This window comes from Hipposideros armiger, unplaced genomic scaffold (genome assembly GCF_001890085.2).
Source record: "Hipposideros armiger isolate ML-2016 unplaced genomic scaffold, ASM189008v1 scaffold_255, whole genome shotgun sequence".
Classification (NCBI taxonomy): Eukaryota; Metazoa; Chordata; class Mammalia; order Chiroptera; family Hipposideridae; genus Hipposideros; species Hipposideros armiger.
Genome location: NW_017731605.1, coordinates 2,377,328 through 2,401,095, shown reverse-complemented (window position 1 = coordinate 2,401,095; position 23,768 = coordinate 2,377,328). Strand labels below are relative to the sequence as shown.

Sequence of the window (23,768 nt, the reverse complement as noted above, 5' to 3'; positions counted from 1 at the left end):
CTCCTTGCTGCTCCACCTGTAACATGGGCATAGTAACTGCCTATCTCTTAGGGTGGTTGAGGATTCAGAGTAAAGGAGTTAGCACAGTGTCTGGCATATGGTAAGTGCTCAGTAAATGTTAGATAAGAAAATATCTCCCTCAGGTTATTGTGAGGATAGAATAATAATACCTTGCACAAAATTGGTGCTCTGTATCTGTTAGTGGACTTCCTTTCCCCCTTTTCTGCTCTGCCACCTTCTTCCTTCCACCTATATTTTATGGAAAGAAGGGCATCAGGAGATGTTGATGGGTCTAAGACATGTTGACATGAAAGAGAGAATGAATCTAAACATATGTATAAATAGACAAGCTCCAAGAATTCATATGAACTTTCCTCCTCTTCTGAGGCAAAAAGCCATCTTTATAAAATAATTAAGCTCGTGCTGCAGTGCCAGTGAGGATTCGTTTCTTCCTTTTCCTTTAATGAAATTTAATTTTATGCATATTACATGTAGCTAAACTGTTCATAATGAATTGAATAAAGATGAATGCAGCCACCCTTCCATTTAGAAAAGTGAGCTGCCTTAAGGATTTATAATGAAATCAGCTTTGTGTTTTTCTTAGTACATCATTTGTTTAAGAAACGCAAATATTTGCCTGAACTTCAGTTGGTTTATGTATGTTAATGTTTTATGTGAATTCAGCTCCAGACAGACCCAGCAGTCAAATCAAAGGGGAAATGCCAAGGCAGCCACATAGGAAGGGCTGCATTAGAAATGGTTCTCATTGTAATGATTGCACTACTGTGGGGGTATTTACTGAGCCTATCTCACACCGAGTCCTTGCTCTGTACTAAGCACCATTGGAGTGTGTTACACATATTAACTCATTTAAACTCCTGACAACCCTATGAAACAGATTAAAATATCCCCATCGTATAAATGAGGAAACAGAGGCACAGCGAAGTTAGGTCACCTGCTCAGGCAGCACGCATAGGACTTGAACCCTGGCCCTAGATCCTACAGCTCTAGAGCAGCACTATGTCGCCTATTAGAAATACTTCCTGAGTGTTCCCAGCCATGTGCCACATATGGTTGGTTCCAAGCACTTCCTGCACATCAACTTGATTAACCCTCATGATAACCCCTTGCCCAGGTTGCACAGTTAGGAGGCGTTGGGTACAGCATATGAAACCAGACAGTGCTTTCCATTATTCCAGCCTGGCATTGGTTAAGTACCAAGCCACATTTCTCATAATTGACTAGAACCAAAAAGTAACAGTTTGTTTCTTCTGAGTTTACCATGGCTAACTTAAAAGTGGACAGAAAAAAAAAGAGTAAAAATTTTTCTAGTGCATTCCTGGTTCTAATAAATTACTTATTTATTAAGTTATTTATGTATTTATTAATATTTATAGTATATTGATTTATTAGTATACTTCCTATGTACCATGCACTGCCATGACTCCAGGAGGGGTGGGAGAGCAATTCTAGATATTGTGCGTCTTCTATGTCTCTATATCTTTGGGGACTCCAGCCAGTCTTCTGTCAACACTATTGTGTTCATTTTTAAAGATGAGAATGCAGATTCACATAGAAAGGAAGTAGGCTTTCCCAGCATCACAAAATAAGTAGCATTATAGAAATCCCTTGAGAGCAGATAACCATAAACTATGTACTTGTTTATGGGTGAGAAGTCGTAGAGAGTGCAGTGTTTCAGCTCCAATTCTCAGGCAAGCCTGGTCTGGTCCATGTCTTCTCTTTTTGTATCCCAAATTAGGTTTAACATTTCTACACCTGCTTTTCGCGGCTGCATGAAAAATCTAAAGAAAACTAGTGGTGTCGTTAGGTTGAATGATACTGTGGGAGTAACAAAGAAGTGCTCAGAAGACTGGAAAGTAAGTAAAGAGTTCAAAACCTTGCAAGGGAGTGCTCCCCAACCAGCGCATCTTCGGGTATTCGTTAACACATCAGCTTTGGACTTTTTTCTGGTAGCACACAGGGTTATCATGAACTGGCTCATATACACTCCCCACCTACTTGCAAAATCTCTTCAGGTTTGCATATTAAATGTGTAGGAAAGAAGGAATACCACCTGCACACATAAAAACTTACAGATGAATGATAAATTACCATTCAGAAAAGCAAACTCTCATTTCTTCCCACATTAATCAGTTCAGGTGAGGTGACATAGCATAAGATACCTATATTCCAGCCATGAAATGATTACAATGCCAGTAATTTATTTTGTGTTTGCATTTCAGCTCGTGCGATCTGCCTCATTCTCCAGGGGGGGACAATTGAGTTTCACCAATTTGGACTTGTCTGACCAGTTCCAGGCCTCCTTTGGATTTCAGACCTTTCAACCCAGTGGCATATTATTAAATTATCCAACACAGGTATGAAATATTGCATAAATATTGCATGAACAAGATTGAAACCTGCTTCAAAGTTTGATGTCAAAAACAATAGAGAGACTTTGAACGTAAACTAGCTGGACATTTTATCTATCATCACCCAGTAAATGCCATTGCATATTTCAATCGTGGAAGTTATTCCCCATCGCACGGTAGGTGCTGAAGGAAACCAAGCTTAGACAGTGCATTATAGTTCACAGAGTTGAATTTGTGGATATTCATGGCCTCATTTTCATTGCTTTTTTATTTATTTTTGATTCAAAGTGAATTATAACTGTTGTAAGTAATAATGTAGCTTAAATTTTTAGATCTAGGAAAAAAACCAGAACATATCCCCATTATTCCTTTTTGCTTCCACAACAGATAGCTCTCCTTTGGCAGTAGGTAGTTGGACAATATTTACATCTGGGGAATGAGAGAAAAGAAGGGCCTTTTCTCTTTGTTCATGCACAATAGAGCCACAGAAATTCTCTTCAACAAGGAGGTACCCTCTATAACTTAAGAGGGTTTAGCTAGTGTGGTTATATAGGTGTAGAAGTCAGCTAATACTAAGGAATCCCCTTGTGTGATGAGTGGAATTTTAATACAGAAGTAGCGTTCTGTCATTCTTGGAATTGTTTCTTCAGAATTTCCAGCACAACAGACATCTAGTATTTGTTGAAAGGAAGGACAGTAGCTGACTCTGTGCTTCTGTCTTATTACAAGGCCTCTCCTCTCCTGACATCTTTGCTCATCAGCCTTTATAGATCTTTTTTCAAAAACTAGTACTAAAGAAGCACATGCTAACATTTGGATTGCGAGAGTGGCTTTTCCATCAAAACAGGATGTTTTGATGTATTTTTTTGACACCCAACACTTGTTTCCTCTACCAAGGATTAGGACAGTTAGTACACAATATACAAAATGGTCAAAAGCAGATGGAAGAATTGGTGTAGCAGAAGATGAGATGAATCCTGGGCAATGCTGGAATCCTAGAAATATCCTAGGAACATTGACTTCAACTTCATAATGGGTTGGCTAAGAAATACATGTCAATTAGCATTTTTTAATCCAATTCACATTGAATTTTGCCAACTAAAAAATAAAGCCAATGTAAAATGAACCTGACAATGGCTGCAACCACACACTGTAAAATTATTTTAGACTAAAAACTCACTGAGGAATTACATCTTGCTGAAAACCACAAAAATTGTACTTGGTAGAAAAAAAATCAGCAAAATTAAAATGACAACTGCTAAAACTTCACATATTTTATATTAAGAATTTACAGGAAGAATCAAATCATCTTGCCAGAATTTATATCTGCAGAGTTTGACAGTGGAAAATTGAATTCCTAGAAATTATGACCAGAAAATTTAAAAAATTCATAATGACTAAAGGGAAGCTATCATTGTTACAATCACATATATAAAATAAATTAATGAATCAAGGCTTTATTGTAAAGTTTATTCAGAAAAGAATTGATTGATGAAAATAACTTCATCAGAAAGTGGAAATAGAAAAATTTAGAAAGGGTTTAACTGTTTTCTATAAGTGATAGAGAAATTAAAATGGTTTATGAATGTAGGTCCATAAAATGCTTTTGATAAATTTATCAGTGTTGAAATAATTTGCATAAGATTTTTATGTTCATAAACATAGAGTTAAAATATTTAAAAATAATCTTTTGATCAAACTAGCAAAGTCAAAACATTTGGGTCAGAACATCCTGACTCTTTTATACATAGCTTTGATCATAAATTCACTATTGATGCATTCGTAATCCTTAAATGCAAATTAATTGCATTGATGGGTATATTCTATGATGTTTTCAGACAGGTAACCTACAGGTCACCCTAGAAGATGGTCACATTGAACTCAGCACCAGGGATAGCAGCAGCCCAATTTTTAAATCTCCACAGACATACATGGATGGTTTACTGCATCACGTATCTGTTATAAGTGACGACTCTGGGTGAGTGGAATGGCACTTGTGACAGAGTTCTAACAATTTTATTTTATTTAGTTTAATGGAATTTTCTAGAATCTTTTCTTGTGAAATATTTGTCCTTGATGCTGACACTATTTTAGTAGTAAGTTCTGGTCTTCTCCCTGTTTCTATATCATTTCCTCATTTAAAAAAAAACAAACCAATCAGCATTGGATGGATAAATTGTGGTATATTCAAAATAGGGGAATAAAATGGGAGGAAAGACAATGAAAGATCTACATCTACATGTGATGCCATGTTTCCCGGGGTGCTGGTCAGTTCTTTATCTGGGTGCTGGTGATATCGGTGTATTCACATTGCATAAACTCATTTAGCTGTATACTTGTGATATATGCATTTTCAGTATATATAAAATACTTTAATAAAAATATGTGCAGAAAGAAATACATGAAAAGAAGTTTAAATGCTTATTTAAAAATAAGTCTAGTGTAGCAAGTTATTTTATGTAAAGGACACTGAGTCAGAATTGAAGACAATAAGTTGACCACAAGGTGACAACCTTTTTCTCCCAGCACTTCTCACTCTTGTTTTGCTTTCCTTCTCTTTCAGACTCCATCTTCTCATTGATGACCAGCCTTTGAAAAGTAACCAAAGGCTGCAAAGCTTTCCCCAGAAACCCCTGCGTCTGGGCGGGAGTGATTTTGAGGGTTGTATCAGCAATGTTTTTGTCCAGAGGTACGTACCGTCTTCTGGGTGTGTGGCTGATCAGAACAGCCTGCTGATGCAGAGTGAGTGTCTTTGGTTTGTTAGCGGAGTCAGATTACTACCGCCTTTCAAAAAATGATTTCTTTGACACAATACATACATTAAAAACAAACCAACAACAACAACAATAACAAAAAATCACCTGGGCCCAGCCTTCATTTGTAGGAGTAGCTTTGGCACATAACCTTGGAAAAGGTCTAATTAAAATTAAGGGTCAGGTTATGGCCCTGAAGAATTTTCACACTGAAATTTTGTTTCATTTTAATTAAGATTGCACAATTAGATTTCATCAGTTCTCCCAGTTTTCAAGGCCAAGGAATTGCATGGACCACACTGCAGTGCTAGGAAACCAAATCACCACAGCACTGAACGTGACTTTTTGTAGAGAGAGTAGAGCTTGGTGCTTGCATGAAAATGTTTCAATGTTCTTTCCTTTTAATATGAAATGATCATTTTTAGATAAGAGGCAAAACCCTCCCCAGGGCAGAGGAAGGACCCAAGACTGGTCATGAACCTCAGGCAGCCTGTCAGGAGCTTGTGGGCTCCTCTTGTCCATCAAGGCATAGACAACAATTGTGAGATAAAACAGATTTATCTGTGAGACTTTCCTACTCAAATGCAGTGAGATAAATCCTTCCACAAACTCACTTCTGAGGTTTCCTTATGTACACCATCATTCTAGATCGTCCATTGCCCGTGTTTCTCCTCTGTGCACATTTCATTTCTATATGACACCCATTCCAAAGGAAGAACTGTAGTAGTCAGTCTTTGCCAGAGTCCTGGTCATTCAAACACCAAAGGAAAGGAAAAAGAAGAAGAAATGTTTCTCAAGCCCCTTGCTGGCAAGGCACAGCATTGGGTGTTTTATGGGTACAGATGTGACAGCACATCCTCACCCTCTGTGAGCCAATGACTCCTCTAGATAGAAGTTACAGGCAGGAGATGAAAGGTTACCCAGAAGCCATGACAGTAAGAATGAGTATTTTTGGAACAACCTCTCCCCGCCAATGTGTCTTTCTTAATGTGTCAGAGTTGGGCAGTGACTTTCTTTTCTGCCCTCATTCCAGGTCATCACAGAGTCCCACAGTCTTAGATTTGGCTACTAAATTTACCAAGAGAGATGTGTCCCTGGGAAGCTGCAGCTTAAACAAACCACCTTTTCTAATGTTGCTTAAAGATCCTACAAGGTTGAATAAAGCCAAGACTTTCAATATCAACCAGGTAAGTGTCAGAACTTTATCCTGGCTTTTGCTTCTTGCCATCTCATGGGAGATGTTGGGGGAGAGGGCAGGAGGAGTGGGAGGGGTGTAGATCACCTGAGCCCGTGGTGGTCAGTGCTTCCAGGGAGTGGGATTGACGGGTCAACAGCTGGATTATACCAAAAGGCCACAGCGGTTCTCTTTCTAGCTCTTATTTTGTATCTTGATGACAATTTGGCAATTTTTGCAGTTATAGAACAAATAGAACCTTGACCGAGGTTTACAAATTTCTGTAGCTGATGTCTCATTCTTTTGACATTTCTGCTGCATCTCCAGCAGGTATGTTGACTGTTTCTAGAACACAGGGACCATGCCCCTTCTCCCCACAGACATTCCTCTGTCCTATCTCTTGTGACCGATATACACATGCACCCAGGCCCTGCTGAGACCAGTGCAGCTTGACTTTGACTACACATGAGTAACACCTGGGGAGCTTTTAAAATCCAAACACTCAGGTTGCATCCTACTCAATTAAGTCAGATGCTCTTGAGGTGGGTCCAGGTGGCAAGACCAAAGCCCCCTGGGTGATTCTAACGTGCAACTCTAAGAGAGGCTAAAAGGAAAGGAAATTCCTTATTTGGAGGAGTAGAAGCATCATAATGAATTGAACACAGGGTTTAGACTTAAAGAATTCCTTGCTCTGCCTGAGGTCAAGGGTGTGACCTCCCCATGTCTGAGGTTACAATTAATATAATTAATGGATAACATTGAGCACCTCCCATGTGCCAGGCATTACACTAAGCTCTTTAAGTGGATTTTCTTACTAATCCACAAGTAACCTTGTGAGAGAAGTACTATTACTAGCCACATCTTACAGAAAAGGATGTTGCGGTTTAGAAAGGCAAGCACTTTGCCTAAGCCCCAGTAGAAGGAAGGTAGAGTTGCAATTCAAACCCAGGCAGCCTGACTCCAGACTCTGCGCTCTTAAGAGCAATGTGCTTCTGTTCAACACACTTTTCACTTAACGTCAACCACACACTGCTTGTCTGCCAATATTTCCCTGCTGTGCAAAGATTTGGGGGAGTTGAATAGATGGTACATAATAAGAAATGTTTTATGCTATTAAAGAAGGAATATGCTTAATAAATCCCAAATGGTTGTCATTTCACTGTTATGAAAAGAACATCTTTAGCCCTGCCCCATTGGGAATGAAGTCATATATTCATTTTTTCACTGTAAGGCTGAAAGTTACAGAGAAACTAAATTAGCACAGCGATGGTGGAGATGGAGAGAAGGAAGTGAACTCAAAGCTATTTAGAAGATAGAATATACATGACTCATAATAATTGAATGTGGTGGCAAGGGAGAAACAGGGGTTAATAAAATCCTGAGGTATCTAGTCTGGGTTATTCACTAGATGGACATGCCATCGTGGAGAGAGGACAAGGACAAGTATTTGGAGGGAAAGAGAATGAATGGAGTTTGTGACATATTGAGTGGCATGTGCCTGCAGGACATCCAGGTAGAGAAGACTGGTGGGAGACTGTCAGGTGTCTCTGTGTGGGCTTCAGCAGATAGGGTGGGAATGGAGCTATTGATGTGGGAGACACCAGTGAATACACTGAACTTAATTTCCTCCCTGTTCTGTGCAAGCCCCCAGATTACATGGACTAAGACATTAATTCTGCTTCCAAAAAGCCCAATAACAGAGAGAAGGCAACAGAGCTTTGTAGTTAAGTGCTGAACTTTGGGGTCAGACTTCCTGGGTTTGCATTAGGCATTTTCACTTAATAGGTGTGTGACCTTGAATGCTTATAGAAGCTCTCTGTGGGTGTAGTTTCCTGCAACATAAATGAGGGTATATAATAGTACTATCTCATGGTGCTGTGAGGGTTAAATGAGGAAAAAAATAAAAAACATGTAGAAAAGTGCCTGGCACATGGTAAACACTCAGTAAAATTAGCTATTATTATTATTATTATTATTATTATTATTATTACTATTATTACTATTATTTATTATTAAACACACTAGCGACCTAAGTGAAAGGGACCAAACATGCTGCAGGCGTGGTACAGCAGGACTTTCCCTGCCACAGAGATCAGGGGAGTCCTTTTGGAGCAGGTGACACACGAACTGTGTCTGGAGCATGGGTTGAATTTAGACAAGTGGATGGTATTGCTACATGAGCCAAAGCCCAAAGCAGGAGGTTAGGATGTGAGTGGAACTCACAGGTACAAGACACTACGTGCATTCTCCCTGATCTTCACAGGTCTTCATACTGTCTCTTTCAGTTCTCAATACACCCCTCTAAGAGCAGAAAAAAATGCCAACTTTATAGGTCAGGAAACTGAGTCTCAAAGAGGTTAAAAAAAGACAGCTGAGAACACCCAGTCAGTAAATGATAGATCCAGAATTGGAGCTTAGGACTGTAGAATCCCAAAGAATGTGCTCTTCACAGTCACATGCTCTTCACATGTGGCCTCTGCAGGCTTAGGAAGCTTGGTGAACAGAGGAAATTTGGTAGAGAAAGGAGAGTGGCAAAGGTAAGTTTGGAATCATACTCAAACTAGACCAGGCGAGCCCTGGATGGCCTGATGTAGTGTTGACATTTTTCTATAGTTAACATGATTACGGAGTTTCACATCCTAAGCTGCAGTAGGGTCCAGGTCTGGCTGTGGTTTTAAGCAATTCACTTAACTTTCTGGTGATTGAACGTTTCCACTCAGCAATGTTTTAAATAATGTATCAAATTTGCATTCTGACCACCCTATCTAGGAATTGGGTTGGGGAGGAAAACCTGATCTTGAAGAACTCGGAATCTGTTGGGAAGCTTTCAGCTGCTAGTTCCAAAACATCCACTGCAAAATGGTTTAACCCGTCAGGAGTCTATAGTGTCACATTAACAGACATAGATGGGGCTTGAAGGCTGGCGCATCAGGACGGGGCTCTGTTTCCTCACCATCATTTTGGCTCTATCCTGCACAGTTGAGGGTGACATACCCTTAAGTAACAATACCCAGCACCAGAAGCACACATCTGTTCTCAGAGGCCCCGCCCCCTGACTTCCCCTCAAGGCTTATTGGCCAGGAGGGGTCACATGTTCATTCCTGAACCAATCCCTAGCAAGATGAATTCCCACCATTCACTTTGAAGAATGGAGATCCCTCCTGGGCTCTGAGACCCCTGGGAAATGCATGGACATGTCATTCAAATCTGGGCTTTGTAGCAGAGAAAAGGAAGGGAGGGATCAGGGCTGGCAAGTCTCAATTTCTTCCAACAATTTTTCTAGTTATATTTGATGTTTATTGTGGTTGTATTCTGCATTAAAACAGACCTGGTCAAAAGTTCAAAGCACCGTCCAGCTCAGGACAGACTTCTGTGCATGGGCCAACTCTGATGAAAGTGGACACAGATTGTGGTCCCCCGACATCTTCTGTGTCTTGCTGTCTTGGTCCTTTCACTGCCCTGCTGCAAAAGCCAGAGTGAATGGCCCCAAGGGGGAGGTGGTGAGGCAGTTTCGTGTCCCACAGGCTGGCTGCGCAGGCCTCAGTGCTGCTGGCCAAATGCTGGCTCTCAAGAGATACTCTGGTTCTAACCAAGCCCTGCGGTGGAGAGCGGCTCTGGATATCCACTGGTCCCAGGTGCAGCATTGTTAGGAAAGAGAGCAGACTTGTGTAGGGTAGGAATAACATCCACCCTCTCCAAGGATGAATTCATTTGTATTCAATTCCTCTCTTAGGATCAACAGTAAAAACTGAGCCAGGCACTTGGCACTATAAGCATTCTTCATTCTTTCCCTGATAATTAACTGTCCTGATTTTTTGTGTTTTTTTCCCATGTAGCCATTGCAGGACACACCCATGGCCTCCCCAAGGAATGCAGAGGTGTGGCGAGATGCTCAGACTTGTCCATCACCTTCCCAGGCCCAACCCAATCACAGAGCCCTCAGGTTTGGAGACAGTCCCACCAGCCACTTGCTATTCACGCTTCCCCAGGAGATGCTGAAACCCAGGTATGATTTAATTTTCCTGCCCCCACTCCAACTCAGAACCTGACTCTGTGATTTTACTCCAGAGTAGACTAGCCGGCATGACACCATGCAACCTGTCATGCACCTGTCACTAATGATGGTGGCACTACCACTTTTGTGAAAAGAGGTGCTAGCCTGCACAGGACATGAAGCATGATTGCCCGAGTGGGTTCCCTCCCCAGCTGGAATGCACACGTGACATGTACTGCTCAAAGGCTGAAACAATGAGCTCAGCTCTGGTTTAGAATTGACAGTGTTCTAAAAATAAGGCTGATGATTCTTTTCAAAGCTGCTATTTATTTCTGTGATAAATCACCTTTCTTCTCCTACATTCTATCATCAGAGGAAAATCATTCTTTTAGGTAGGCTCAGTGCCAGATAGATCAGTTTTAGAAAATACATTTGGACTTTTTGTGCTAAAAAGTTGCATCTCTTTGAGGGATGAAAGAATGAGAAGAGATAATAATTATGTCAGAAAAAAAAAGGTAGGAAAACAAAGTTTGTCATTTTTATGTGATTTGAAGGAGACATAAATAAAAAGGTGCCAAAAGTTCCTTTATGACTTATCTCTAGGAGCAGATTTTCCCAGGGGCCCAAAAGACCTGGCTTTCAGTGCCTGCTCAGCCATTCGCTGGCCGTGTGAGCTCAGGCCCTGTGCCAGTTCAGGTCCTGCAGGATGCAGATGTCAGGATGGGATTCAATGTGCAGGAGATTTATTGTTCCTGTAGAGAAAGGGGGAGGGGCACCAGCTGGCAAGGAGAACTGTCAGCTGAGATAGGGGCCTGATGCCTTTGAATGGAGAGGGGAAGGAAGAAGTGGGTAGGAAGGTGCCTGAGACTGCAGTGTGGCTCTGAGAAAGTCAGGCTTTTTACTGCCGCCTTCGAGTGTTAGTCAGTTAGTCTTTTCTGAAAGCAAGTTGCTTTAGGAAATGATTCTGGAGAGCACATGTCAAATCTGATAACCAAGCCCGCATATGCAAAGTACTTTAACGCTGTAGCAAGCTCTGATATCCTCCTTAAATTGGCTAACCCTCATTTTCCAAACCTCCGCACTAACACACAGATACACCCAGAGAAATATTGAGCAGTGTCACCATCTGCTTGGTTGAATTGAACAAATATAGATTTCTTTTTCGTTTTGAAGAATGTTACCCTCAAGGGAACTTGCTAATCTGAAGAATTAAAGTGTATCTTAGTGTTTGCTCAGCCTCACGGTATTGAAAAGCAAAGAGAAGTTAACAGTGCAATTTTTTTCCACTTCCTGATTCTGCCTCCAAATTTTCCATTTGGCATTTAATTCAATTCAGTAACTATTTCTTGAGGGCCTAATGTGTCCTAGGCACTGGGGATACAGCTTTAAGTAGGATAGACCCAGTTCCTGCTTTCTGTCTGGTGTGCACCTTGATATAAACCACAAAGAATGGGTGATGACAGCCTATTAATTAATACCTGTATCTCCCACCACCTCTTCCCACTGCACTTTTAGGCACCCCTCTCCATGCACCTGAGTGGGGTGCACCATAAACAGCTCAAGGAGTGAAACGTCCATTGCTGCATTCCCAGTGTCCACCACAGTGCCTTAGACATACTACACTCTCATTAAATATTTGTTGAATGAATGAATAAGTAAAGGAATGGATGGATAGATGAATGAATTGAGTCTTCATAGAAAGTAAAGCCTGTTTGGCCAGATGTGCATATGATATGTAACCATCATGCAAATGAATATTAACTTTCATTCTCTGCTTTTACTGCATGATACTTGCTTAATTCCTGTTCCATCATAGGTGAGGTATTAAGATCTGAGAAATGTCAAGGTGGGTGGGAAAAGGTGGATCTGTACTTCTGTGTCTCTGTGCTAAATGTGTCTTATAGAAAGAAAATCCTTGCCTGATATTCAAATCAAATCCTTGTTATTCAAGTTATCCCCCAACATCTCTTCACAACTTCTGTTTGCATGTATACAATCAAATGCATACTCAGTGTGTTTAAAAAGTATAGGTGGCTGAGTGAAATAAACCAGTCACAAAAATAAAAATACTGTATGATTCCACTTACACAAGGTACCTAGAATAGTCAAATTCATAGACAGCAAGTGGAATGGTAGTTGCCAGGGTCTGGGGGGAGGGTAATACAGAATTGTTTAATGGGTAGAGTTTCAGTTTTGCAAGATAAAGAATTATGGAGATGAGATGCATAATAATGCGAATGTACTTAAACCCTTTAAAACGGTTAGGATGGTAAGTTTTATGTTATGTTTATTTTACTGTAATTTTTTTAAATGTCAATTTATTTATTTTTTTTATTTTTTTTTAAGTAAGGGATCTTCCTCCTTGCATGCGCTGGGACTTGCTTGCTGTAGAACTTTCACGTTATTTCCCAATGCCTTAGGGAATTATACAACAAAACTTTCAACAGCCAAAATATAATAACTTTTAAAAATTCCCAGAGACAGTTCATTTAATCAGTACATGCCTTAGTTTGGGGGTTGGGGGTTTGTTTCTCACTCTCCCAGTTTCGGAAGATTTGGAAAAACACTAAAAACCTCTATTTTCCTTCTTTGCCTATTGTTCTCTTTTTCCCACAGGTCACACTTTGTTGTGGACATGCAGACAACATCCTCCAGAGGGCTTGTGTTTCACACAGGCATTAAGAACTCCTTTATGGCTCTATATCTTTCAAAGGGACGTCTGGTCTTTGCTTTGGGAGCAGAAGGGAAAAAACTGAGGCTCAAAAGCAAAGAGAAGTACAATGATGGGACGTGGCACACGGTAAGAGCTGGGGCTGCCTTAGACTCTCCAGTTGGTACAGAATTCACTGTTGAGTAGCTGAAAGGAGTCTCAGCATTCTTCTCGGCATGAAGGCACAGACCCTGGGAGAGCTCTTGTGATTGGAGGCACTGAGCACTCCACCATCTCAGCACTAGAGACTGCTACACATTACATGCCAGGATGTCATTTTAAATGCCAAGATGGGCTTCTTCAGTCCCTTCCATGCCCCCCTGAGCTGTCTCCCTCCACCTTGCCTACCCCCACCCCTGCTTCCTGGACCATTTTTTTCCTTCAGGACAATTTCCAGGCCTCCAGGCCCCTGTCTGAGCCTAGAATGCCTTCTCCATAACACAAGTGTAAAGACCCCCATCTTTTGCCTTTAAGCATCCCAGATTTAAAGAAACACAATTAAAGGCAAGAAGGGGCCTTTTTTTTTTCTTTTTCTGATGAGGGAACTGGAACTCAGAAAACTTCAGTGATTTGACAAATTGTACTCAGTTAGTCAACAAATATTTGATGAGCTGTCATCCTGGAGCATATAAACACAAAATTCTCAATATAATGTCCCATACTGGTAAGTGCTTTGAGAAAACACTAAAGCAAGATAAGGAAGTAACTGAGTAGAGACTCTTTTAGATAGGATAGTGAAAAAAGGCCTCCTCCAGGAGGTGACAACCAAATGAAGTTATCGGAGGGTATTCTAGGCAGAGGGAACTGCAGGTACAAAGACTCCGAGGTAGAAATTAGCTGAGTGAACAGAACAGAAAGGTAAGAAATGGGATTTACCAGCAAAACAGGGCCCAGATCATTTAAGCTTTGAAGGCCAAGGTGAGAATTTTGCATTTTATTCTCTGTCTCTGAAGCTTTTGGAGAATCTAAGACTAAAAAAGGAGCATTGCATGAACAGATTTATATTTTCGAAACTCTATTTCGCTGCAGAGACTAAAAGTGGGTAAGAGTAGAAGCAGGTAGACCAGATGGATCCTACCGTCTTTGCTTCGAGAGGCCATAGTGGAAGTGGAGAGAAGTGGACCGTCCAGAATGTGTCCTGAAGGCAGACCCAAGAGGCCTTGCTGATGGGTTGCATGTAGAGTGTGAGAAAAAGAGGCGTCAATATCGAGTCCTATGATTTTGGACCAACTGTTGTGTCAATTGTGGGACTTTTGCTGAAATGGAAAAGATGGGGAGGAGGTGGGAGTGGCTGGGAAAGGAGTCATTGAGAGCTGGGGAGGAGGAGGAGCTCTGGCGTGACTATCCTAGGGATGAGTTGCCTATCAGAGAAGTGAGCCCACATGTCAGTAAACAGTAGAGGCCAGAGGGCACAGCCAGGTGTATAAATTGGGGAGCCATCAGTAAATAGTCTCATAGCTATGAGGTGGCAGAGACCACAGTGGAGCCCAGGGATCCTGACTTTTGGCAGAGTTTAGAACACTCGCTCCTCTCGTTAGAAGAGAAGTAGCCACTGGTCCCTTGCTCCAGGAGCCCTGCTCCAGGGAGCATGTGACTTCTCCCCCCTTAGTTCTGCACAAACTATCCCTTCCCCTTTGTTGCATGGGTGTGTGTATATTTATGTTCCTTTAGCTCTTCAGTTTTTTATGTTTCTTATAAGTTTCCAGATCAATTATATCTTTATTAGTTCACTTTTGAGCAACCTTTTTTTTTTGAGCTCATTTTTTAGCTCACTCTGATCAACATCTAACATAATCCCACAAAATGATGATGATGACAATGACAACACTAGGGAGAAAATGCTCTGATTTTTTAAAGCTATGTGAAGGGACAGAAAAACATTGAAAAAAAAATCTCCTGTGACCACTAAATAAAATATAGCACCAATTGTCAAAGGTAAGAATACGATTAACTTATTGTCTTTACTCGTAAGGTGGCATTTGGGCAAGATGGAAAAAGGGGGCACTTAGTTGTGGATGGTCTGAGGGCCCAGGAGGGAAGAGTGCCTGGAAATTTCACCATCAGCCTCAGAGCACCAGTTTTCCTGGGATCGTCTCCATCAGGAAAACCAAAGGTAAGTAGTTATGCTTCAGAGCCATAGATCAAAATAAGGCACCTTATAATATAATCTTGAATATCTTATATAATTATAACCTTATAATTATATAAGATATTCAAGAATCTCAAAATACTCTAGGTGATTTTTAAATAATCTAATACCCATAAGCCCATAGAGAAGTAACCAACTATTCCCCATTCCCAGCCCTTCATTTTAAAGGTGCAGCTTGAAGGGGCCGGCCGAGTGGCTCAGTTGGTTAAGAGCTCACTCAAGAGTGTGAGCTCTGAGCAACAGTAGTTCAAGTCCCGGCCCGAGCTGAGCAGCCGCTGAGCTGCCAACAGGTGGCAGGATGGCTCAGCTAAAAAAATTTTTTAAATTTAAAACAATTAAAAAAATAAAGGTGCAGCTTGAGATACAGGTCCTGAAGGAGTAATTCAGGGCTTCTCCATGGCTTCATAAATGTGAATTTCTTAGCTTTTATTCCACGGAATGCAAAATATAAGTTTTAGGTTGTAGGCAGAAATTTTTTATTAAGATAATGTTTTTCTTACTTTAGCAATTTGTGTCACCTTCATTATCTTTGCCATGCCCAGTAAAACATTTACTTAATAGTTTGCTCTTAGTCATCTGACTATTTAATTTAAATTTGGTTTTAAAGGATTTTTTTCTCTCTCACATACATGGAAACCCAATGTCCTTTACGACATAGAGTAGGTAACCTTAAAAATAAATGTATGAAAATAAAAGTGTTGAAAAGGCCTAGCTAATAGTGTGGCCTGCACTCCCTTCATTTGTAGAAAAAGGAACTTGACAAGTGATCAAGAAGTATTTAAAATGTATTAACAAAAACTAAAATTTATCTCTAGACCTAATCAGAAGGCTAGCAAGAGAACTGCAAAAGGAATAACTTCATAACTGAATATGTGTTTTAATGTTATTTGGTGTCTGAAATCAAATTTCTCAAGAGCCAAACTTGGAAACACTTTGGGCTACGGGAAAGTCACGAGTCTGTCTGTGCCCAAGAAGGAGGGTTGTGTCCCTGGATTTGTCAAGTTCAAAGGCTCTGAGGGAGCACAGCTCCAGGGCTGAGCTCTGTAGTTCCCTCTCCCTCTCTCTTCCCCCATGCTGCCAGAACTCAGATTGCACCTGGGCTACCTGGGGGGGGGGGGGGGGGCATCGTTCTACCGTATTTGCTTTTTTCTCCCACAAAGTGAAGTAAGCTCAGGCCTAGGAATTGCCCTCCACCTAAATGCGCTGCTAGATGCTCAGCCACTCTTACCCCTTTTCTCATGGCTGGTGGCCCATTCTGGTGAGAGGTGTGCTTGCAGTGGCAGAGGAAGGACTAAGACTCAAATCTGGAAGTAGACATAATTAAAACAGGTTGTTTCTTCCAGCATGGATTCTAGGCATCAGGCGGACCTCCATCTAGGCCACGATGTCCCCACAAGGCTCAACCTGGCCCGTGAGAGTTTTGCAATGGAATTTTGATCAAAGGCCCAGCAAGTTATAAAGTATTGTTTTGCCTTATTATATATAATAACATGTGTATCATAAAAATATATAACATAGAATAGTACATGTAATATCTACTACATATTTAATAATAGAACATATTTATTGCTAAACAGGATATTCAACGTTACTGTTTGCTTTTTTGCAACATCTATACCTATTACCCTCTCACAGAAATCACAGGATGGGGTAGTTTTCAACGGCACAATTTGGGTATTCTTTTGCCCAGGATAAATCACACTCTGCATCCTAATATCTGGGAAAATCCATAGCACCCCATTTACAACTTTCTTACAAGCCAAGTTTCTTTCCACAGACTTCCTTCAACCTGAGGGTACAAACCATTGAATTACCCTCCTTCTAATCCTCTCAAAGGGCAGGCCACATCCAATCAAAGCATGTCTGCCTCTGAATACCAAAGCCAGCCATCAGCCTATAGGGGTTCAATGTCAGGCCATGGCCTATCCCGGAGAGTCTGAGCTGGGTCTCAGCTACAAGGTCTTCATTCTATAAGACAGCAAATCTTAAGAAACTAAAAATTTCATAAGGAACCAAATCAGTACTTTATCATTGACACTGACACAACATGCAACTCTAATATCACCATAGGCTCTTAAAATGATCATGTCTTGCCTCTGTCATGTAGGATCCCAAGGTCCTAAAGGTATTTCTTCTAGAAGGGAGTTTAGGAATGTAATTCAGTGATACTTTAACTTTCTTGAGAATTTCATGAAAGCACAGTCCCTCTCCCCAGGGTACTACACATACAGAGAATACCTGGTATGTAGTGGAAGGGATCAAAGAGCCCAAAAGCACATCCCTGGGCCCTGGTGGAGAGTGCCTGTTTCAGGTCAGCTTTAAGCAGACACAGGGCTTCATGCAAGCCCACCGATGCTGTGCACTGCACGTTGTTTTAACTCGATGGCACTCGTGATTTATTGTTGGTGCAATGAGCCCAACAATGTAGGGAACCTCTCTACATTTCATTATTTTTGGAATCTAATGGCCTCTTTTTTCAGTCAGCTGCCCTGCATTAAGCAATCACATGGGCTTATGAAACCCGAAGAAGTGGTTTGTACCTGCAAAGAAACGGTGAAATTTGTGAAGTGTGAGGTGGAAATTTCCCCTGTTGCAGCTCTGTGTGGACCAGGGTCAGGTCACCTCCCCATTCTTCTTCCAGCACGAGTGAGCAGCCTCCACTGCCACTGCCCTCTGCACACACACCACTTGGTTTGGTGGCACCTTCAAACTGTGACTACTCACCAACTTCTGATATCCAAGTTTTTCTTGGCACTTTTGGCAGAGAGCCAAATGGAGCAGCCAAGCCCACCTGACTCTTTGAAACAGGAAGAATGAATCCCCCACCGCCCCCCTTTAGCAGACAACTACCCCTGCCCTTACCATTGGCACCCCACACATTCCTGGCAGTTGTGGGTAATGAAGTTTGCTCTCTCTTCTACTTGGTTGCAGAGTCTCCCCAAAAACAGCTTTGTGGGATGCCTGAGGAACTTGCAGTTGAATTTGAAACCACTGGATACCCCTTCTGCAAGCTTTGGGGTGTCTCCCTGCTTGGGTGGCTCTTTGGAGAAAGGCATTTATTTCTCCCAAGAGGGAGGTCATGTCAAACTAGGTAAGGAGCAATTTGGAAGAGTTTCTTTCTTTGAGTCTTTTGAAGAGCTCCATCTTTCTCTTGAATTATGATGTTTTAACTGTTTATTTCTTTTTTTCTTTTGAAAGCCAACTCTGTGCTGCTGGGGCCAGAATTTAAGCTCATTTTCAGCATTCGCCCAAGAAGTCTCACTGGAATCCTAATACACATCGGCAGTCATTCCGGGAGGCACTTATGTGTTTACATGGAGGCAGGAAAGGTGCGCAGCAGTCTGATGACGTGGGAAGGGCATATGAATTTATATTAGAACCGGATTCCATTTTTGGAGACCATAGTAGGTGAAGTGATGGTAGAGAGTAGAATCCAGTCTTCTATTTAAAAGACCTGACTTCAAGGCTGACTTACCTTTTTCTTCAGCAAGTAATTTGATCATCAATGTTCTCTATTCTTCACCTTTCAAACAAGCTGTGCTGAATTCCAGCTGCACCACTTACTTATATGGCTCTAAGAAAGTTACTTAACCTCTTTCAGACTCAATTTCTTTATCTTTAGACTGTAGATAATAATGCTTATATCTTAGGGCTTTTGTCAAGAGAATAGAAACTGTCACATACCCAGCCGATGTTCATTTTTCTCTCCTCCCCTTCATCCTTGTCACATCTCTACTTTTATGCATAAAGGCAGTGCTGGAAGTCACGGGATACATTTTCTTACCAGCCGTCTCTACCATGTCACCTCCATACCAATGGCCCTGAGTCCACGGCCTCAGTTTCAGATTTCCCTCATCCTCTCTACACAATCTCCAGCCTTTCTGGTCCCAGTAGCCAAGCCGGCCACTGGGTCTTCTCACAGGCTTCTCTTGGCTTTTCATGGGTTCCTTCTTCAGTGCATGCTTCTGCTGCTCCATTCTGCCCACTACTCACAGGCTTAGTCAGTACCTTATTTTCATGACCCAGTTATATCACTTTCGTTTTCAAAAAAATCTCTTTAAAACCACATTTTTCCAGGAGACTGAGTTAAGGCCCGAAGGCCAAAACTGATAATGTGCCATTTTCTTTCACCTCCATCTTTCCACAGTTTATTAAAAGCGAGGGGGAAAACTCGAAGGAGAAAATGAAATAGTCCAAACTCCTAGAACACTTTTTATTTAAGTTGCAGCCTTAATGTCTGAGCAGGTCTCTGGAAGTTCCAAGGAGCCGGCAACTATCTGCTTGTTGAAGGCTGAGGCAAGGCTGGTTTTTCAGGGCAGGGGTTGGGGAGAGTCTCCAATGAGAGCTTCTGGATAGGAAATAACCACAAAGTGAAACCGAGACATGATGACCTGAATAACAGCGGTCACATTGTTTAGCTTGAAAATTGCCTGAGAATAGGCTGCACTCTCTAGCTACATGCAAATTAAATGTAAATTATTTATCAACACACTTATTTTAGTCCTCTCATTCCATTGACCTTGATTCTGTCCTTGGAGAATCCCGGCCCAAAGAGCAGAAATGCGGGATTCTACACAGTAGCACGCTGAGTGCCTGACCCCTGATACATGCACAGTACAAACGCAATAGGCTAGCTTGTTGATTTCTTGGGATGAGAACCCTCTCTATAAGTCATGCATTCATGGAGTTATTAAAATTGGCTGGCCCTTGCAACAGGATGTAAGCCTCAGCAAGCATTTTTGCCTTCAAAATTTTACATGTCCTTCTAAACAGAGCCACTGTCACATATGAACAGCTAAGAAATATCTTTGATGCTAATCAGTAACCTTTGAGTAGGACCTGATGGGTGAGGGGTCAGGACACTGAGGAGAAGGGCTTATTGACTTTGGCCGAACTTCAGGCAGGTCTCTAGGTTTGCAGCTTGCTTTCCTGGAAGAGATACAGCACAGATTCTTGCAAAGCCGTGGACTCCATGTGACCACTTGGTGTGGGAGAGGGGAACCTATATCTAAAGTGCTCCTGAGCCATCAGGGAAGAAAGGTTGGGAAGGGAAGATGGCAGGGGAAACTGGCTCCACCTGCCTTTCTGAAGGAAATAGGAAAATGCATATGTGTTTCAGGTCATGGCCTCTGTGGACAGTGAAGCAGGTGGGATCTTGACATCAGTCACACCAAAGCGGTCTCTGTGTGATGGACAGTGGCACTCCGTGGCAGGTATGACGTCCAGCAGCCTATTGTTAACACACTGAAATAGTCCCCCTTTCCATCTGGACTTGAATGTCCCACATGCAGCCTCCATTCATTTATCCATTAATGTCTGACCAGGGTCAGCCCACCAGGTTGACACAGTGAGAACATGTTCATTCTGACCCCCAACACATTTATGTAACTCATGGCTGCTGCCTCGAGCTCTCTATAACATACTGAGATTTGTGTTTGTTTGTTTTTTTTTAATCCCAGGAAACTGATAAACTGTGCTTATTTTCAAGGTAGTATAACATTGTGATTTAGATTTTGGCTCTCAAGTCAAAGAGGTCAAATCTCAGTCCCAGCCCTTACCTGTGTGACCTTGGGCAAGCTACTTAATTGCTCTTCACCCTCAGGTTCTTCATCTGCACAATGGAGATAAAAAGAGTGTACACCTCCCAGGGTGGTGGAGATTAAGTGGGATAATGCACTTAAAGGGTTTAACAGTGTTCAATCCATAGTAAGTGCTTGGTTAGTATTTGTTCTTGCTAATTGTTAAAGTTCATTGTTAGGTTATTTTTTCAACAACATTTACTATTAATGCAAATGATTTAGACAAACCACTGAGTAGAGAACAGGTACAATCTCTCAAATTGAATCTGCTATTTTATGAATAACTTGTGGACATTAGTTTGGAGATATATTTACTTGTATTGACTGAAATACCTTTTGTAAAAAAAAAGTAGTCTTTTCTTGGCTAATTTGAAAGCTAACTACACTGCAATTAGTTAAAATTGTTAACATGGAAGGAATTTTTATTTCAAAAGCAACTGTCCCTGGAGTCAGGTTTCAGGAGTCAAAGTCTTCAAGTTGAGATCACATAACATAAGCATGGCTCCTGGAGACAGGAGACCAGGGCTTGAATCCCAACTCATTTAACTTATAATCAAGCCATCTTGTCAAGCTCCTCAATGATTGAGAGTCACAGCCCCTTATCTGGCAGATAGGAATGATAATATCTTTCTCACAGATTCATTTCAAGGATTAAAGTCTGTAATATATGTGGAAGCACCTAAACACCACCTGGTGTGGAGAGATAAGTTGAATTGATGTCTAAATTGACCGAATTCCTGTGAACAGTGTTCCCACGGGTCCTACAGGAAAGAGTTAAAAAGAAATCAGTGGTGACACACTAGTGTAAACATGAAACAGTGGGCCGGGCTCTCCTCAGGTAATACCTGACCGGCTTCCTTTCCCTCCAGTCACCATCAAACAACACATCCTGCACCTGGAACTGGACACAGATAATAGCTACACAGCTGGACGACTCCCCTTCCCATCTGTCAGCACTCAGGAGCCACTACACATTGGAGGTGTTCCAGGTAACTCCTGTCCTGACTGCTACACCCATATTGCCCCATGTCATTTCTCGACATTGCCACCTTCACCCAACAAATGCTGTGCCCCAGCCCATGGGTTATCAGCAGGGCAGCTGTTGGATATCCAGGGGAAATGATGAGGCCCTTTTCTCTACCCCCTGGGAAAACCTAACTGCCAGCAGTGGGCACATTTCTCAGCAGACCAGGCCATGTTACTGCGGCTTCCGCTTGTCTCAAGCCTATAATTTATAAGCCTCTCTTAAGGGTCTGAATTAACCTGGAAGCTGATATCAGCAAAGAATCAGGAAAGGGGCTGAGAAATTGGTCTCTCCTCTCTAGGCATTAAGTTTTACTGGTGAGTTATTAAGCTTTGTGGGGCCAGATGGGAGAATCAGTAGGTTGAGATGGAGTCAGGTTCAAGACTGGAATTTTGCCTGGGAAGAGTCTTATCATTCTTCATTGTTTTATGTCCCTCCAAATAGCTTGGTCTTTAATTTTATAGGTCTTCCATAACCATAAAAAGCTCTAGTGTTCAGAGTTATTATCTATTGATTTGGGCTGTGGAATCTCCTTCTTTGAAGAATTTGAAGAGTAGCCTTGTGCTGATTTATCACAGCAGGTGGGATGTTGGGTGTTAAAGGGAGGAAATGACCCGGTCAGGTGGTCTGAGGCCCTGGGTTCCTTTAGTTCGAATCCAAATATTTTTTAAATTGGGTGGATTCATGTGATAGTATGAATTGTCCATTGAATGCCTCTCCTTTTCTCTTTCAGCCAACTTGAAGATCCTGAAGCTCCCTGTATGGAAATCATTTTTTGGCTGTCTGAAGAATATTGAAGTCAACCACATTCCTCTCCCTGTCACTGAAGCAGTGGAAGTCCAGGGGACTGTCAGTCTGAATGGCTGTCCTGACCACTAACTCAAACCTACTACACAGTGAGGAAATTTACCTTCAAAACACTGATCACCAGCACACCTTCCTCTCCCCACTCAAGGTCATTCTTCACTTAAGACACCATGCAGATGGGTTTACTAGCAAATCCAATTTGAACTTTGACCACTCATACCCATCCTTTTGGCATTCAGTGCTACATATGTATTTTCTATACAAATTTCATTTCTTGAAGATGATGAACAAATTGTTGTATGCTTTTGGTAATATTTTCCACTAAAAAAAATGAAATGTCTTTTAAAGATTATTTTCCACTTGTTTAAAAAAATAAATATCTTTTAAAGCACTTTAAAAATACAAAAATTTTACATGTGTTAAGGGGTTATAATTTATGGGGTTAAATAAATGCAGTGTACTCTTTAAATTATGATGTTTTATTAGCATAAAACCAATGGCTTGATGGTCATTGTTGATTGTATTAATTCTTCAGCACATGTTCAGTGTGCTGCCTACAACACAATTTTCTACAAATAATTATAGAGCACATACTGGTGAGGTACTCTGGTGTGTTCAGTGTTGGGTCTACAGTCAGGTATAAGAAGTAATTCCTGCCCTGAAGGAATATGGACTCCAACTGGGGAGACACATAATACTCATAAAGTAGTAAATAAACTGAATTAAAAAACCTATAATTCCACTTCCTTCCCACATACAGTCTACCACTGACCAAGTCTAGATTATGATCATCAGTTCCTTAAGAACAAAAACTATCTAGTAGGGAAGCTGAAAATGGATATATGTGCTATAATTAAAGCTTTTCATGGCAAGCTAACAGTAGTCAAATGGAAAAGAGGAATTGCTTTTTGTTTTATCAATAAAATAAGGAACTATGTACTAGACCAATATTATTACCCAGCACCACTCCGCCTAACAAAGCAGACTATGCAAGCATTTTTGTATCTTCTACATAGCATTTGTTCATCAGGAGGAAAATAGCAAATAATTCTGAAATTTGGTATCGTAATCCTGTATGCTTTCTTAAAGCTATGTGCCCTCCACTTCTGAAACTGAGCCATGTTCCCTTCAAAGCAGTGCTCTTTTATGACACTCACACTGCAGTCCTGTGGGCACGCTTTCTAACAACCATATCTATACAAACAC

The 23,768-nt window shown here is 41.3% G+C and overlaps 1 protein-coding gene across 1 annotated transcript in view; it reads left to right on the top strand.

The window, feature by feature from the left end:
• The window catches only part of LAMA3 (laminin subunit alpha 3), a 69,818-nt gene extending 46,865 nt beyond the window's left edge, over positions 1–22,953 (top strand). Inside the window, exons 26-38 of the mRNA XM_019656179.1 lie at positions 1,760–1,877; positions 2,244–2,378; positions 4,211–4,350; positions 4,936–5,061; positions 6,159–6,312; positions 10,136–10,305; positions 12,910–13,093; positions 14,976–15,116; positions 18,084–18,243; positions 18,351–18,481; positions 20,272–20,365; positions 21,601–21,720; positions 22,489–22,953. Coding sequence (XP_019511724.1) covers positions 1,760–1,877; positions 2,244–2,378; positions 4,211–4,350; positions 4,936–5,061; positions 6,159–6,312; positions 10,136–10,305; positions 12,910–13,093; positions 14,976–15,116; positions 18,084–18,243; positions 18,351–18,481; positions 20,272–20,365; positions 21,601–21,720; positions 22,489–22,634 — 1,819 coding nt within the window. The 3' untranslated portion in view covers positions 22,635–22,953. The remainder of the gene's footprint in view (positions 1–1,759; positions 1,878–2,243; positions 2,379–4,210; positions 4,351–4,935; positions 5,062–6,158; positions 6,313–10,135; positions 10,306–12,909; positions 13,094–14,975; positions 15,117–18,083; positions 18,244–18,350; positions 18,482–20,271; positions 20,366–21,600; positions 21,721–22,488) is intronic.
• Positions 22,954–23,768: the final 815 nt, after the last annotated feature.